The 17,843-nt window shown below is 39.6% G+C and overlaps 3 protein-coding genes and 1 long non-coding RNA gene across 4 annotated transcripts; 3 read left to right on the forward strand and 1 right to left on the reverse strand.

Moving 5' to 3' along the window:
• Positions 1-2,063: 2,063 nt before the first annotated feature.
• Positions 2,064-3,313, reverse strand: LOC128355612 (oxytocin receptor-like). The gene is made up of 2 exons (XM_053315922.1): positions 2,470-3,313; positions 2,064-2,272 (listed from the first exon to the last, which is right to left on the reverse strand). The coding sequence occupies exons 1-2, from the start codon at positions 3,311-3,313 to the stop codon at positions 2,064-2,066; spliced, it is 1,053 nt and encodes a 350-aa protein (XP_053171897.1).
• A 2,181-nt stretch (positions 3,314-5,494) lies between these two features.
• Positions 5,495-8,338, forward strand: vhl (von Hippel-Lindau tumor suppressor). Its single transcript, XM_053315924.1, has 3 exons — positions 5,495-5,934; positions 6,866-6,988; positions 7,219-8,338. The coding sequence occupies exons 1-3, from the start codon at positions 5,748-5,750 to the stop codon at positions 7,410-7,412; spliced, it is 504 nt and encodes a 167-aa protein (XP_053171899.1). The 5' UTR covers positions 5,495-5,747; the 3' UTR covers positions 7,413-8,338.
• A 1,060-nt stretch (positions 8,339-9,398) lies between these two features.
• LOC128356168 (uncharacterized) lies at positions 9,399-10,012 on the forward strand. The gene is made up of 3 exons (XR_008321158.1): positions 9,399-9,441; positions 9,586-9,690; positions 9,791-10,012. It is a non-coding gene; the product is annotated as an uncharacterized LOC128356168 (long non-coding RNA).
• A 2,421-nt stretch (positions 10,013-12,433) lies between these two features.
• tatdn2 (TatD DNase domain containing 2) lies at positions 12,434-16,483 on the forward strand. The gene is made up of 6 exons (XM_053315504.1): positions 12,434-12,733; positions 13,182-13,601; positions 13,824-14,780; positions 14,916-15,043; positions 15,195-15,378; positions 16,322-16,483. Exons 1-6 carry the CDS (start codon positions 12,434-12,436, stop codon positions 16,460-16,462), a joined length of 2,130 nt encoding a protein of 709 aa, XP_053171479.1. The 3' UTR covers positions 16,463-16,483.
• Positions 16,484-17,843: the final 1,360 nt, after the last annotated feature.

Here is a 17,843-nt window from a genome sequence, read left to right on the forward strand (position 1 = left end):
GTGTGAGCACAACTCAAAAGTAATACACATTTCTCATTTTCATTCATTTTACTTTTACACTAAGTGAAGATAACATGATGTTCAGATATTCATCACTGCGCTCGTCAATTGTCAGGCGCCTTGGTAAAATTGTCTTGAAAAAACCAATATACCACTGACTGATATTCAAGGAAATATACAGTAGGCTATATACATTATGAATATCATACACATGTATGTATGTTTATAAATATATATATATGTGTGTGTCAAAGTTAACATGTTAACACGTCAATAAAGAGAGGATGGGTGAGTGAGCGAGTGTAACTAGTTCCTAACTGATATCATAACTGACAGCAGATTTTTGGAACATGCAGTAATTCATTGTTCTGTATTGTTTCAATAATAATAAACAAACATTTGCATAAAGAAAGCATATATATCCACTACCATGTTAATAACAGTATTAAAAACTTGAAAAATATCCCTTTAAAGTACATTTAGAAAAAAATTTAAAATGTGCAATTAATTTGTGATTAATCGTGAGTTAACTCATAACAATCATGCGATTAATCGCGATAAAATATTTTAATTGACTGACAGCCCTAATGTGTGCGTCTATATATATATATATATATACATATTAATGTGTGTTATTATATTAACACACATTGTTATGCTCCTGATTATCCTGGGAAAAATGGTTAATAATAATGACAAAGATGTTTCGTAATTTTTCACATTTTCGTAAAAATAATGACTGTAAGACAATGATTGACTAATTATTGGGAAAAAATGTGAAAATGTAACCTTGTTAAAAGCATATTTTATCCTGACTTTTGCAGTGTGTGTGTGTGTGTGTGTGTGTGTGTGTGTGTATATACCTGAGTGTAGCTGAGAATAAATGGGTCACATTCCTTGCGTGTGTGTACTTTATGCTTGTGTAACGGACATTATGCAGGCTGTGTCAGGTCTGCATGCCGTTCCCCCTGTGTGAAATCCTTGATCCTGAATCACTTAGCAGATCGTGCACGTACCATGTGTGACATACTGTTACCAATTTTAAAACTGGCTAATAACTCTTTATTATAGTAAACTGTGATAGACATGGAAAAATACTTTCACGATGCCGACAGTGTGCTCCTCCTCTGTCTTCACGTCAAAGTGAGAAATAATCTACACATTAACCTCTCTTGGCTCATTGTAAACTACCTCTATACTGATAACTTCAAATGTTACACTCACATAAAACATTTTTAAACTGTAGCACATAACTAACTTTTAATAACATCCCTCTGGAAACTGACAAACTGCCTATGTGTATCAAGACTTGAACTGATTAATTTACACTGAATTAGTGAACAACTCTGTAGCTCAGATTATTTTTGTATTTGATACTGAGCTTTATTTGAATCAAGGTTGATATATTTATACCTTTACTTACTCAAGTAAAAAGACAAAGTGACTTTATTCCACAACACTTTATTTGGTAACCGAAGAACAATATTTTACATAGCCTACTTTACAGTAACTTGTGACCACAGTGAATATTTACAGATGTGACAAAAATATTTCATATCTTTAAGTAGCCTACAGTATGTTACAACAGTGTTTGTGGGAGGCAGGTATGTGCTGGACTGCATACTTTAAACAATGTTGTTTTTGCTCTTCATGAAAACACAGCTTGCTAACAGCTCAAACTGCAGAAAATAAAGCTGTTGTGTAGATGCAATATAGTTTCAAGTTTCTGATCTTCTTTTAAATGTTGGGCATATCAAACCTGTCCCAGTCAAAACTATGTGACGATATGAGCCACAACAAAGCTGCATCCTTTGATTTTGTCATCAACATCCAGCATCTGGAGCACAGTTGTCACTCATCGGCACCTATTTCTGGTTTCCTTTCGGTAAGTGGTTCTAGGACATGCCATGTCAGGGAGATTGTCTAACTATCATTATATCTGCTGCTTAGAGGAACAGTCATCCACATGCGGGGAGAGCTCAGGGGCAGATCCTCTAAGCGCGCAAACTTCGCGTCGCTTTTTCCTGCAGGCTTTTCCCGTCTCCAGGTTCACTGGGTGCCTCTCATTTGAAGTCTGAGATGTTTTTGGCGCTCATGTACAATGTGCTCACCAGCGTCGCCTCGTCGTGCATTGAATCCTTACAGTGGGAGTGCCGCCGGCACAGGAGAGTCAGCAGCCTCTTAGGAAACTGGCCACTGAACAGGAGGTAAATGCAGGGGTTCGCACAGCTGTTCAGACTGGCCAGCAACATCAGGATGGTGAAAGTCGCAGCTGGAATGACAGGAGAAGCGCACCGCGTCACAAGTTTGCAAAGAAATGCCATTTGCTACTTATTAATAAATGGTCATGTTTGTGCGTAAATGCACCTCTCTAGCGCGTCGAGACTCTGATGTGTTACAGAAATAAAATAAACTACTCCAGGCTTTATTGTGATGAGCTGAAACTGAGTACCAGCCACAAATACTTACTTTCTTTTGGTGCATCGGTGTCCCAGGCGGACCAAAGCTGGACAGTGAAGAAGGGGGACCAGCAGACAATGTAAGCCAGCACTATAACCACAGTCATTTTCAGCGTCTTGACCCGCGCCTTGGACATGCCGGCCACACCGCTGGCTCTAGACGGAAGCGGCAGAGCCACGCTGCACTGCTGCTGAGTTTTTTGGTACAAGTTGATCTGGATGGCTCGGCAGATGCGCACTTGGCAAATAACAACTGTGATAACAGGTAAAATGAAAATGACCAGCGTGGTCCAGGTGACGTAAGTCTTCAGTCCCCATGGCTGGATAAATTTGGCCCAGCAGTCAAACACACCTGGTGCAACTTCAACCTGTGAGAAAATGAAAACCTGTGGCAGGCTGCCCAGCAGAGAAATCCCCCACGCGACGCACACGGGGATGTTCAGTCGTGCACGTGTCCGCTGAAACTTCACCATCGGGTTGCACACAGCTTGGTATCTGTCCACCGTCATCACCACGATCATGTAGGTTGAGGAAAACATGCCAAGAACTTGCAAGTATTTCACCAGGCGGCACACCAGGTCCGGCCCGACGAATCTGTCCGTGATGTCCCACATGAGCTGCGGACACACCTGGAAGAAAGCGACCACCAGGTCCGCCAGGCACAGGTGAAACACGAAGACGCGCATCCTGGTCTGCTGTTTGCGCTGTCTCCATAGGACGAGCAGCAGGGCGCTGTTGAGGATGGCGGCGCTGACGAAGATCATACTGAGCAGTGCGATCTCCACCCTGGCCAGACTCTCGTCTCTCGGCACGTCCTCCGCATCCATAAAGTCACTGTCATTGAGTGGGAGCATTGTGCCTGGCTGCTGGTGTCAGTGCTCAGATTTGCAAACTTGACGAGGGGTAATAAAACAAATGCTAAAACGTTGCCTTTTTAAAAGATTCTGAAAACTTCGTGTACCTAAATTGCTGTATTGTAAGAGCTGGCCCTAAACCAATCAAACTGCAAAACTACATTTTTAAAAAATCAAGGCACTTTAGAACACACATCTCGACCTACCTTCAGGCAACAGATGTGTGTCAAATGTATTGAATGTGAATTTCAGCCTCTGGTGTTGTTCGATTCAGGTTGGAAGTAATGTCTGGAGACGCATGGGGTTTTGCTCGGGAAAGTCTCTGCAGCTGTGCCCCGGTGTTTTATGTGAGGATGTCACTGGGTGGAGCTTGCATTTATTTAGCACTATGACTACCACACTTGTAAGTCTTTTCAGAAACTGAAAAAAATCCACCAGGGTCGCTTGATATCATAGGATATTTTATGCGTAATCGCTTTAAATACTGTATGTTGATCATACATGGTGGCACAAGGATACAGACTCTTTACTGAAGTAAATTGGCACTACCAAAATACCATACTTGATTAAATACTGAATTCAAAATTGTACCGAGATACTATCAGAAAAAAATTAAAAAGTAGCCTATCAAAAAAGAAAGAAAGAAAAAAAGAAAGAACCAGAATGGCCCCAGCTTATTACACATCACATTATTATATGTTTTTTAAAGATGGCTAATGCATAAATCTGAAAGCAACATTTCAGTGTTTTAGTTGGTACTTGCTGGACAGTTTAATCTTAACAAGTTGTCTCTAACTGATTATGTTTTGTAGTTATGTAAAATCTTTGTCATATGTTATAAATTGTCTGATAAATGCAGTAGATAAGAGATATTCCTTTATTAGTCCCACAATGGGGAAATTTGCATTGCCACAGCAGCAAGTGGACAGTATAAGAGCAGCAATAAGAAAAAGAATAGAGAACAATAAATACTAAGTACAAAAAAAACCTATAAGAACAATTACAGACATTGTCTAGACAAAAATAGTCGTGACATTATTTACATTATTTACAAGATTTACAAGAGTAATATTGGTATTGAGTGGTAATATACCAGATATTCTTATTGCATGGATTAAAGTGAAATAAATAAAGATGGTCTTCAGGAGCGCCCCCTGCACTCCAAAAGACCTCAGTTTCCTGAGCAGGTAGAGTCTGCTCTTGCCCTTCTTATAAAGTGGGTTAGTGTTATCTGTCCAGTTCAGTTTATTGTTCAGGTGAACACCCAGGTACTTATAAGATGTCACCATCTCAATGTCCATTCACTGGATGCTCACCAGTGTCAGAGGGGAGTGTCTCCACCTGCGGAAGGTAGGTGAATGGGGGGATGGGGTAACATACTGAAGGTGCCAATTAAATGAGGGAGATTGCAGCAGTGATGACTGGGCCGGGGGAGGGGCAGGTGTCTGCTCAAACCTGTTGAAGAATGAGTTCAGATCATTCGCCCACTGTTGGTCCCCCCAGCCTGGGAATTGAGATCACTGTGGCCAGAGATGGTTTTTACGCCTCTCCAAACTCTGCTGATGTTATTCTGCTGCAGCTGATCCTCCATCTTCCTCCTGTAAGAAGGGTAAAATAGTACAGCATTTGCCTCCAAAATGTAGCAGATTATAAGTAAAAAGTAGATGAAAATGGAAATACTCAAGAACAACTTTAAAATTGTATAGTAGTGTAGATTGGGCATGGTTGCAGCACTTACTCAACTGAGACTATTTACAGTGGACCACCACAATTTTAATAGATTGAATTTATACAGTGGGGAGAACAAGTATTTGATACATATTTCTTTGCCTTCTGTGTAATTCTTTTGATTATGCAAATTGTTTTTAGTATCATCAAAACATCCTGACATTCATACTTTAAATATGTTATGTTATGGTATGTGATTGCCCATATTGTTTTTTTACTCACTTCCACACCACAAATGTCAAATGTTTCTTTTTAAGATTTTTTTTTTTACATGGATAGACTTTATGAATGAGTTTAAAGGAAATTCCCTTAACTTTATTATGACACTTTTTTAGCACATCATAAACACAGCATGAAACTCTACAGTGAGCTCTAGATGTCGTCATGCTCCTCTCGACCAATCACAGCACAGTATAATGTGACGTCCCAGGACTTTCAACCGGAAGTGTGGAGGTAAACACAACAGACGAGAAGAAGCGCTGCAGTGTTACATAAGTTGTTACTCGCTGAGTATTTTAAGCAAACGATGTAATATAACGGAGCTGATTGAACTACGTATCATTTTGTTTATAACTTATTCGCGTGTCGATAAACAGATAACAGCTAACGGTTATGGATCTTTTGATAGCTGCTAGCTAGAGTTAGCTAAACGGCTAGTCCCAGTTTGTGACATTTTAACATCAACTCGCCATCAGCAGCAGCAGCTATGCCTCAAGAGGAAGAGCAGTCTCTGCCCCTGGTCCGCTCCCTCAACACTCGGATAGTCGTCAATCCTGTGTTTTGTAACCGCAGTCCCCGTGTAGTGCGACCGCTGTGGATAGACTTCCGCGGGGCTCCTCGGGCATACCCCGATCTACAGCCAGGGACTGGACGGAAGATGACTACATACGTCGGTAAAACAGCCTTTCAGTTCTTACCACCTACTTCTGCACCGAGGTTTTCAATAACGTTTGCTATTTTGGCTTAGTTATTTAGTGTCGACCTCCATCAGAAGTCAGTTTACAACTCTTTGAATATGCTGACTTGGTGAACAAATCCTCCTTTAAACTAAATGAAACAGAAGGGCTGTAACGACTAATATATTTTCTCCACAGGTGGTAATTAATATGAGAACTCCTAGCATGCTGTTCTTGGATTTAAATGAAACCCTTTAATGCAGATACGGAGTAAGGGAAAATTTAAGGGAATCATAAATATTGATATTTCAAGGCTGATTGTCTGTCTTTTAACCATGTACACATATAGAAGAGTGTTAGGCTGATATTTTCCCACATTACACCAGGTCCAGATCAAATGTCATTTTTTTTTAGTTTTTACAAATAGATTAAAGGTTTCACAAATCTGAAACTGTGTTTTAATGAGTCTCTTCTTGGTAATCTAGTCCAGATTTGACAAGGCAAGCACAATTATTTTCTTTTATTTTTCTGGCCATGGTCTAATGTGGTCTGGATGAAATATTCCTTTTTTCAGTTTTCATAAGAAAAATAAAGGTTCCACAAGTCTTGTTGTGTGTTTAAACAGTATTAAAGCTTTTGCTATGTTGTTTAACACTTATTCACAAGTGTAACTGGCTCAAAAATCACTAAATATCATTATTTATGTTTTCCTTAACTCATCCCTTAATCCTGAACAGGAAGCTGCTAATCAATGGGTAAATCCAGAGTCGGTCACTAATTTAGTGACTAATTAATTTGACCAGAGTCATCAGTTCAAGTCTTGATGTTTTGATTTTCAGCTTACAAAGACAGTTTCTCTGCTGGATCACATGTGGACAGTGTAATATGAGCTTTTATTAAAAATGCTTTATGTGTGTGTGCTTCCCAGGTCACCCATGGATGTTCAGAGATGTAGAGACTGATGAGCTACTGTTGGTGAACTGCAAAGAGTTGTTTCTTCCCAAGCCATCAGAGAGTGGAAATCATACATATGCCAATGTCACTTTACCAGGTAAGATTTGTCAGATGACCCATTTTGATAATTCTATTTATCATTAGATGCAGTGTGTAATACAGTTATTTCACTGTAGACTGTGTCTGAGCATACTTTGACTGGCAGTACACTCAAGATGAAATAATGTTTGGGGTATTATGAAAGGCTGGCAAACTGCTGTTGAATTTCCAGTCTGGTGGTTTAAAGGGAGGCAAATTACGTTTATTAAACAAACATGTTTTATGCAGTTTACAGCCTCAAGGATCGTGCGCTTCAGGTTATTCGGAGTCTGGTGCGACCACAGCACTACAGGAGTTTGGAAATAGCACGGTGTCTAATTGAGGAGCTGGAAGATGGGCCCAGTGTGTTGAAAGATCTCCATCGCATGAACCAGCGAGTAGAGCAGCATCTGCTAGAGAGGATCCAAGGCCAGGAGGAATGAGGCATGAAACTCGATGGAAAATGATCACTCTTGGGCATCTATGCTGTCTTGCACATGGTTATAAAGAAGATAAGTCAGAAATGTTGAACTTGATTCTTGGATGAGTCAGCAGCTGCTGTAGAGACTTTCCCACATAACTTTAATTTGCAGCAAAAGACTCTCAGTTTGATCTGCTGCCTGTTTGTTATTTTCACTTGTTGGCTTTAGCAAACGTCATGGTTTCTCAACGTTAAAAAACTGTATGTAGTTTAAATCAGAGTATGTAGCAGGAAGAGGGATTTTGATATAATGTGACAAAATATCTTCTATAAAATATTTTTGTGTGTCCTTGATTATAAAATGTTACTAAGGATTACAAGTACCTAAATGTCCTGAAGAAATTATATTCTTGATGTAATTTATACAATGTTTTAGCTTCAGTCCTAAATATCACAATTTATGAAACTAAATAAAATACATTTGATAGGAGATACATATATGCTCCTGATACGATTAAATAACTACTTCAGTTATCTGCACACATTCCTCTCAAAGAATCTTAGTTATCTTTGCTTGTAGGCATAATAGTTTAACCAAGACTGAATTGTGTATCATCTGCACCTGAGAAAAGACTGAGTGGCTGTAGGAGCATTATCCAGTGTAGTTTTTTTCTGGTGAATGCAGACTACAAGTCAGAACATGCCGCCACAAATGGGTGGTGAACCATAGTGGCTCACGTTGCCAGTTGATTTTCAATGAGCTATGAAACACGGCTATGGCTGAGGAGCTCATGCTGACAAAGTTAGTATCATCTTTGTCTTTGCCTAATTTTTTTTTTTCCTCTTTCATTTTTCTGTCACTTTGTTTAAATTTCATACATTGCTACTGTGTCTTAAAGACATTCACTGTTTATTTGTGTAATCAATAAAGTACATATATATTTCTTACTGGTTGAAAAATGCTGTGAGTATTGATATGTTGGTTATTAGTAAAACAAAAATGATTGATTATGGTTAATTTAATTATTAAGTAAAAAATGGTGAAAAAATGTGGATTGCTGTTTCCCAAAGCCCAAGATGATGTCCTCAAATGTTTGTAACCCAAAGATATTCATCTTCATTTGAATATCAGAAAAGACTAAATAAGCCACGTGATATTTACATTTTGGAGCCTGAAATCAAAGGATTTAGACATTTTCTCTTAGCTTTGAATAATTAAGCAATTATCAAAATAGTTAACTTTCTGTTAATTGACTAATCTTTGCAGCTCTACACCCAAAACAATATTGATTGAACATTAATGATTTTTTTCTCATGTCTGTTTTGTTAAACTTGTGTTTATCATTTTACCTTTTATAGGACTGTGTTGAAACAAGTCATTCATTTTCTTTAAAGTAGTGTCATCATCATCTGTAATATATCAAGCTGAATAACCTTGCACGAGTAACACTTGGACAATACAGATTGTACAATGCCACAGACAGACTACACAAGGATCTCCATGTCAAAATATTAAGTTATAACCAGCTCCGGTTTACAGCAGCAGGGGTACTGTTGCCAAATGCATTGCTAAGCAACAAAGTAACACAACCCATTTTAGTGTGTGGGAGATGAGGTGAGCTGGGTTCAGTCATATCAGGGACATGCACGCAGGAGAGAGGAAAAAAACCTGGGACTCGAGCCATTTCAGGCAAGAGCAGTAAGTCCTCATTCACTGTCTCAGTTTTCCTTTTGTAGTGCATTTTTTGATTTGGTGCCAGGATCCAGCTGGACACAGCGATTGATGGTGACTAATATTCATGATCCTTCCATATTCTTCACCAGCATGACATTTTGGCCAAGGAGTCACCCAGTCATGTTTCCACATCTCCAGACAGATCACTGGAGCAAAATGAAAACAATGGTAAGATAAAATAAAGCAAAACTCTCTTTTTTTACCTACAGGGCCAGACTGGCCATTTGACTGCTTTGTGTTATACTACACACACTTATTCCCACACAGGTACCAGTTTATCTCGCATCAGTTCCAGCTGCCTTGTTAAAAGACACAGGTTTGTGAAAGTGACTCTAATTAATTAATAACATAAAATTGTAAGGTGACAGCAGAGAACTTTGTACAGTATTGCTGCATTGTATGTTTCAAAGGATCATGTGACTATGACCTAGTTTTTAATTGCCCATATTACATGTCCTAGAATATGAAGGTCCTCTAAACCGTACCACCTGCAGCCTGTTACCTCCCTTGACTCGGGATGAAACTGCAGTTAATGATCCTGTTCCCCCCATGACGCCAACACACAGTACGTACCACAATAACAGGAGTTTTTACTTGTTTTGTTTAAATTATTAGCTTCCCTGCTGTATCCCTATTGTCTCTCTCTCTCTTTGTGTTTCTTTTAGGTCTGCATCATAATGCACCAAAAACAAGCTGTTCACCTCAAAATATGCCCCAGTACAGGAATGTGTTCAGTGACCGTGCCAAGAGGGGCTTCTGCTACTGGCTGGTTGACAATAAAGCCTCAAAGTGTAAGTACTGATCCAAGCCCAGACTCCAGTAAAATGTCACCTATGCCATAAGTATCAGCTTGGCATGACATTTACATGCATGTGTTGCTGTTAGGAGTGAGATCCATACCCCAAATCCTTTCTCATGGCTCTGAATTCCCACTGTACTCTCAACCTTTATGATATAGCAGTTTGTAAAGACTTGTTTAAAAAAATCCCTTTCTGGTTCTGTCCTCCTGTCTGACATTGGTACATTGCTCTGGGCATTTTTAGAATAGCTCCTTTACATCTCCTTTAAATTATGATACTGATGCGTCTTTCTTTCTTTCCAACAGGTAAAGGATACAGCTTTGGTGCCTATAAAACCTCATTGGGATTACCAAAACTCTAACAAAAAGAGATGCTCTCATTTTACCTGAGTGTGTCCACACTTGGAAAGCTGTCACAGTCAAGACACAATTTCCACTACCTGAAGAGTGATTTTCCTTTCAGTGGCAATTTGAAGTACTAAACTTGGCAATAAAACAACTGTTGTGCTTAGGATAATGTGAATAATACCTAGTGGTATAATTGCTGTAAGCTGAATAAAAAACTAACCGAACTATGTTAACTATCTGACACTGAACTCTTGTCAACAAAATTTGTCACTTCATTATTTCATTTGCAACAGGTGCAGTTTTTGGCATAGGACACGATGCCCACTAATTTATATTCCACCTGCCCTCAAAATTATGTTTTTCTTCTTGTTCCTACAGTTGAATATCTGAGCATCTCTGTGCAGAATAATGTATGTAGCCTACAGAGTCCAATAGTCAACTTAATTAGGAGTAATCTTGGGTCCATCAGTTAAACTTCTGAATTGAAATATATTTGCACATTCATCGATTCTGAAATGTTTAATGAAAGGCAAAGAGTATATGCCATTTTAAGGATTTTAAAGTGGTATGTTGTTTTTTTGTGTGTGGAAAAAACATATTAGACACACATTGTTGTTCCAAGCAGAGTAACCTGATATGTCTTAATACATATCTGGAGGGGATCTTTAAGTTAGTTCTAGTATCTAATGAGGAAAGAGAAATGTACTGAACACACCTCTTTTGTCTGGCATCACTGTTTGGTATTAAACATTTGCAAGGCGGGCCCCACATTATGTCTTTATGTTCCTTTTTACACTAGGTTGTCTCAAAATGTGTACACAACAGCTATTTTTTCTTTCATTTGCTCGTTAAAGGCTTGTTTTTAATCGACTGTAGACAGCAAGGAAAATGACACAATCATGAATAAATAAATAAATGCAGAAACACAGAATTAAATAAAAGATTGATGCATAGAGACGAAGCATTTTTTTCATTACCAAATTGTACTTATTTTTTCTGTATTTATTCCATAGACTGTATATAAGAATTTTTTGATTTATTCATACTTGTGTCGCTTTCCGTCCTCCATACAATTGTTACCGCCACAGGTATGACTGGCAGCCTATACTGGCAGTAAACAGCAGGCCCGTCGATGCAGTGACACAAAGCAACTTTAAGGTAAGGCTTAGGAAAGAAATGGGACTTGTGCTTACTGTTTGCTGCACACGATTGACTTAAATATGTTGTAAATATGTTGAACCACCATCTGTGTGTGAATGATGTGAGACTCACAGTGAGACTGAACTACCGCGGCTAGTTGAAGTGACTCCCGCTGATTTCACATTTGGTCATTTCTACTGTGCCCAAGCCTGCGGAGGTAAAACTTAACTCTCTTCGACATTAGCTCAACAAAGTCACCGGTGTAGCTAACTAACGATTATGTGTGATGATAAGGTGTAAAGTAATTATAAATAACAGCGTGTGTTAGTAGCAGGGACGACATTTAAGGTGAAAAACAGCTAGCATTAGTTGGCTAAAGGTGCTAATTTAGCTAACGGCCTAATTTTTCTGCGTTTTTCCCAACATGGGCAGGCCACATTTAACACTTTATCTAAGATAAAACTTTACAAAAAAATCCCAAAAGATCACTATATACTGTTTCTTAACCATTAAAGCTAGGTTTTAAAAGAGTAACACACCTAAAATGGACTGACTCGTAGCCAGGTGTTAGCTAAAATGAAGCTAACATTGAATAAAATGTGGTTGAACTTGCTGTGATATGTTGACCATGTTTTTCCATTTGTCCTATAATTTCACAGCGAGTAAAAACAATAGGCAACATAGCACATTATGGCCATATTTTGAAGTGCGATGTCCATAAACCATTTTCCAACCAGTTTGGGGTGGGGGGGGGGGGCATTTTGTAACCCCAGCTTGGGGTTACAAAAGTGCCAGCATCATTAAAAATATGTACCATTTTACACAAAATAACATAAATCCCAAGGGAATCACAGCAGATGCTAATGAGTGATCATGAGACCAGTGGATATCCTGTGGAAAATGATCGAACTCTGTATTTTTGACTTGAGTCTTTTATTAACAGTCATGCTTTCACCTTGCTGCTTATTCAATGAACGTCATGCATATTTGTTCAATTATATGTTGGATTAGGATCTCAGACATGGACAGCAACAGAAAATTGGTGAAGTTCAACTGGCGGCGAACGTCTATCACCTCACCCACGCAACTTCAAGAGAGAGACACTTGCTCCACTACACCTTCTCGCTGGAATATGTCACCAGATGAAGATTCAAGCACCCTGCCCCTCAGTGACTCCCCAGGACCTGATGGCCTTGGAGCAATGAGTCTGGACACTCCCAAGAGAAAAGCAGAGGTGCTCAGCGATAGCACGCCCTCTGTAGGCAAAGTCAAGCTGAGGAAGCTTGCCAGGAAAAATCTTGAAACATTCATAACTTCTGAGGTAAATCTTGACTGCACATCTTGCTCTGTCTGTGATAATTCCAATAATGACAATGATAATAATAAAACTTTATATAGCACATTAAAAAGATGGATGCAAGTTATAGGAACATTAAAGACATGACAGAAAGTGGGTAAAACGACTACTCTAAGAGATTTCAAATGGAAAAAAATTACATTACTGTAGATGAGGCTAAATCAATAACAATTCATTGGTTTGATGAGTTGAGTTTTTTAAGTTTTGTTTTTAAAAAAATGCAGTATCACCATAGGCTTTAGTCTTGAATGAAGTGATCTGTTAGGTATATAAGCTGGTGTAGTCTGGAGCGAGGCTATGAAGTGGTTTGAAAACAACCTTGGGGCAAATTCTTTCTAATGGGACACTAGACACTCTAGTTTCACATGTGCAAATTGCTGATTTATTTATCCTGTTGCACCTCGTCTATCAGGATACACCTTTGGACAACTCACCAAAGGAACTGGAGCCCACAGGGAGTCTGGGAGGATCACCACCTCCATCTCACTCTTTTATCTTAAAAAAGAAAGAGAGGACACCTGAAGAGGGATCCAAGGCTATCTACAAGATGGCTTTGATTGCAGCTATTGGCAGCAGGGGATTGAAGCACACAACTACGAGCAACCCCAGCACTGACGCTAACAGCCTCCCTTTGCCACCCACATCTTCACCAGTGAAGACTGAAGTACCCAGTCTGACAACACCTGACAGAACTGTTAATTGCTCTCCACTCAACACCAAAATTAAATTAGAGGACACCAGCACTGACCAGGAAGATGATTGGTCCCCAAAACAGCTTTTTGTGGACTCAGACATCCAAGCTGACTGTAGAGACTCAAAAGCAGACGCAAGGGTAAGTGTTAACTTACTGTAATTCATTTAATTTAATTTTTCAGTCTTTTTCTGTTGCTCGTTTATATGTAATTTAAATGTTTTAGTTATATATCTTCTGATATTTTTCTAGTCTGTGATTTTTTTGCGTCATTTAGCTAATGTTTTTATATATTTATTTTTGAAAGAATCAAAAATCCAGGGAGATGTCTTTAATTTGTTCAATATAATTTATGTTTTTCAGAGTGTCAAACTAGAGGTAAAGGATTCAATTAAGACTGAATCAACCCCCCAAGATGAGCTGTCTGCACCAGATAATGAACCAGATGCTAAGGACTGCAACTCGTCCCTCCCTCTTCTGGAGTATATTCCAGACTTGTCGTCTTCTTTCACGACTCATCAGAATGCCTCCTCCGACAGCCAACAGTTCCAAAGCCATTCGATGAATGCCCATTCAGCTACAACTTCTTTTACCAATGACACCAGCGGGCAGATCCAGTCAGCTCCTGACCAAATGGAGATGGCTTCCCCGCTGTCAGGGAGAACAGTTTTTGTCTCGTGCAAGCCATCTCATCCACCAAATACAGGCCTTTCAAAGGCTTCCAGTGTTGACCCTGAGAATTCACACAAGTCCAACATTACGACCTATTTATCAGATCCCTTTGCTCTGCCGCTACACTCAAACAAAGAAGTATTGCGCTCCACAACCACACGCAGGCAATCATATGCTGGTTCTTACTTGCGTGACCCTGCCTACTCCTTTACTTCCTATGGTGGCTCTTCTAAGAGAAGATTTTCCATGGGGGCAGAACCTACTTGGACAGGTTACCCCTACAACCAGGTTGGTTTCATAGACACACATTGCCATCTGGATATGCTCTATGGGAAGCTGGGTTTCCGAGGGACATTCAGCAGTTTCCGAAGGCTGTACCAAAGCAGCTTTTCCTCTGAGTTTCGAGGCTGCATTGCCGATTTCTGCAACCCGCGGATCATGGTGAAGGAGGCGTTGTGGGAAGGTTTGCTGGCTGAAGACAAGGTTTGGGGGGCGTTCGGGTGCCATCCCCACTTTGCCAAGGAATACTCAAGTGTTCATGAACGCAGCATACTGATGGCCATGCGACACCCAAAAGCTGTTGCGTTTGGTGAAATAGGACTGGACTACTCCCACAAAAACTCCACCGACTCCTACAAGCAAAAAGAAGTAAGAAAAAATATTACTTTATAGTCTAATAATCAGACAGCCATATATGAATGTTGAGTGACTAGAAATGTTGAAGTGATAACGTAGTTTGTTTAGAACGAATGTCAGTATTTTGTGTCTTTGTTTTCTGTGCAGGTGTTGGAGCGTCAGCTGCGATTGGCTGTGGCCATGCAGAAGCCTCTGGTGATCCATTGCAGAGATGCAGATGATGACCTGCTTGTTATCCTAAAGAAGTGTGTCCCTAGGGACTACAAAATTCACAGGTGTGTGTGTATGTGTGTGTGTGTGTGTGTGTCAACATGTCACATGATGTATACTCTACATCAATGTGGAAAAAAGATTAAAAAGGTCCAGTCAGCTTTTGAGTAAACTGTAGTTTAAGTTTTTTTTCTTCATTATTCTCGTGCGTCGCAGGCACTGTTTCACAAACAGTTATCCAGTGATTGAGCCATTCCTGACAGAGTTCCCCAACATGTATGTCGGGTTCACAGCCCTCATCACCTACACCAGAGCCACTGAGGCCCGAGATGCTGTCCGCAAGATCCCTCTCAACCGAATTGTGTTGGAGACAGACGCACCATATTTCTTGCCAAGACAGGTACATTTAAATTGACTAAACCACTGCTGTTATGTGATTAATGACTAACATACCTTTTACAAGTTTGACTTGTTAATAACTGCAAATGAGTACGGTCTCAAACAATTTGGTCTTCACTTTTCAAACCTTTTTTGCTAGATTTGAGCTTCTCTGCTCCTGTTGCAGGTAGGGCTGGACGATTATGGCAAAAATCATAATCAATTATTTTGATCGATATTGGAATCACGATTATAAAACACGATTATTCATAGATTTGTAAACATAAGCATTTACGGAACCACCAGAACTCTATACGATAATGTGACATAGACCTCTCAAGTCTCACGCATTTCAAGCAGTTCACACGCTCTCACGCCACACACCTATCGTTTCTCATGCTGAGAAGTGATAGATTAATTAATATATTATATAAAGAATGTAATCCATACATCCCAACTCTCCCGCATATTGATAGCGGTTCCCTGACAAATCACAAATGTGATCCAATCTCCTGGAATCTGGAGCAAACGAGTGTGTTTGTGTGACTATCAATGCAGCGCCTGTGAGAGCGCAGCATCCTTATAGCTGTGTAATCTCACGCCAAACTTTACATGAAACTTGAGAGCACTGGTTTGCACACTATTTCTTTCTGTTCGACGTCCGACAACTCAAAGCCAAAAAGGTTTCCAGAGGTCCCAGTCCTACCTTTCTTCTAGTCAACCAAAGGCCTTTCTGTCATTTTAAATCTCCCTAGATCTGCGCAGAAACACACCGTTCCTCCACCGTTTTAAGTCGATTATTACGTGGGAGGCCAAAACCGATATCGCGATTAAAATTCAATTAGTCGTCCAGCCCTAGTTGCAGGCTTAGTGATAAACAAAACAGCATGTGGGAGCAAATGTGACTACAGAACTCTTTATACTGTGCAGCAGAACATACATATAAGTTTGTCCAACTCTGACAGGTGAATAAAGATGTCTGTCGGTTTTCACATCCTGGAATGGGCATCCACATTCTGCAGGAGCTGAGCCTACTGAAGGGAGAGGACATGGCCACAGTCCTCACCACCATCAGAAACAACACCACCCAGCTTTACGGTATATAAACATGAGAGGTAATGGATGAGAGATTAGCTGTGAAGAAAAGAAGACATGCCGGTTTGTGACTAGCTAACATTTAATGTGGCTTTTTGTTTTACTGATCCTCCATGTGTACAGATGTAGGACTATGGAGGAACAAATTTAAGGAGCATGAAGTCTGTAGTCTCATTTTAAACAGTATGAAAGATTTACACATTTGTGCTAAGCTAAAGACAGAAAAAAAGGACCAAAATAAAATGTCTCCTGTCTGATAGAGATACTGTATATTATAGTTTAATTGATTATATTTTATGTCGTTCATTATAGAAATTTATCCTAAGCTTTATTAGTTTTAAGTTTTTGTTAACACTCTTTGCCTGTTCTGATTTGTCGTGATGTTTGTCTTGTCTGGCTGCTGTGCAGTTTGGTTTAATACAGTGGAGACATATTAAAAGGCTTTAATTCTGCTCAGTTATTCTCCACGTGTGATGTGTCATATTAGTCAGTGATGCACGTGAATACACACAAAGATGTACAGTGTAAAAGAGTAAAGCATTTTCTGTACCACAGCAAAACTTTTAACACCACATGTATTGGCCTTGAGCAAAGCGGATTCTTTATTGAAGGAAGGAAGAGGCTGAGACCAGTCCATTAGCTTGCTTTGATACCACCATGTTTGTCACACACATTTGGCTTGAGTGCTTTTTATTTTGAGAATGATTAGCCGGGCTTTTCTGTGACATTTTCAAGGGGTTTGAGTTTGCCATTGGTGGATTAGCTTAATGGTAGATGGGTAGATGTGCATCTGTTATATCAAGTTTGACAGGAGAGATGTGTTAAAATACATACATTTCCCCTTTTGCCAGGTTCTTAATGAAAGCCTCGTTTACTAGAATTTTAGATCCATCCAAAAATGTAGGTCAGAGCACACTGTTCCTATTGGTATATCTGTGCTTAATAAAAGCTACGAGGTGGAACACAGACAGGTACATGCAGCAGAGCTACATAACACACATCCAACATTATGTTTGTTCTTGACTGTGTTTGACCTACTTTCCGAGGTTTGACGTTTTGTAGCCTTATTCTGTGAGTTGTTAATGTGATGTTGGCAGGATGACAAAACAACAGTATTTAGGCCCGTGATTGCAGTTATTTTCATTTTCATTTTCTATCTCACAGAAAGATGTAATTCGTTTAGAGGGTGAATGGATGTTCTTCACTGTTCATTTAAAGGATCCCGGTTAGTGCTGGGACTTTCTGTGTGGGACAGAAAAAAAATCTCATCTCCTTCACTGCCTTACTGTCAATTTCATACAGTTTCCATTAGTCGAGTCAAAGATGAGACAGAGAGACAAAAGGTTAATTCATGCTTTATTTTGACAGGCACATGTTGGTCTCTGAAGACTG

This window comes from Scomber japonicus, chromosome 3 (genome assembly GCF_027409825.1).
Source record: "Scomber japonicus isolate fScoJap1 chromosome 3, fScoJap1.pri, whole genome shotgun sequence".
In the NCBI taxonomy this organism is placed as follows: domain Eukaryota; kingdom Metazoa; phylum Chordata; class Actinopteri; order Scombriformes; family Scombridae; genus Scomber; species Scomber japonicus.

Excerpts from the sequence above, each read along its gene's own strand:
- tatdn2 (XM_053315504.1), top strand. The coding sequence starts at position 12,434 with ATGGACAGCAACAGAAAATTGGTGAAGTTCAACTGGCGGCGAACGTCT. Across the intron at positions 12,734-13,181 it reads AAACATTCATAACTTCTGAG|GATACACCTTTGGACAACTC; the intron begins GTAAATCTTGAC and ends CTCGTCTATCAG. Across the intron at positions 14,781-14,915 it reads ACTCCTACAAGCAAAAAGAA|GTGTTGGAGCGTCAGCTGCG; the intron begins GTAAGAAAAAAT and ends TTTTCTGTGCAG.
- vhl (XM_053315924.1), top strand. The coding sequence starts at position 5,748 with ATGCCTCAAGAGGAAGAGCAGTCTCTGCCCCTGGTCCGCTCCCTCAAC. Across the intron at positions 5,935-6,865 it reads GAAGATGACTACATACGTCG|GTCACCCATGGATGTTCAGA; the intron begins GTAAAACAGCCT and ends TGTGCTTCCCAG. Across the intron at positions 6,989-7,218 it reads TGCCAATGTCACTTTACCAG|TTTACAGCCTCAAGGATCGT; the intron begins GTAAGATTTGTC and ends TGTTTTATGCAG.
- LOC128355612 (XM_053315922.1), bottom strand. The coding sequence starts at position 3,313 with ATGCTCCCACTCAATGACAGTGACTTTATGGATGCGGAGGACGTGCCG. Across the intron at positions 2,273-2,469 it reads CACCGATGCACCAAAAGAAA|CTGCGACTTTCACCATCCTG; the intron begins GTAAGTATTTGT and ends CTGTCATTCCAG.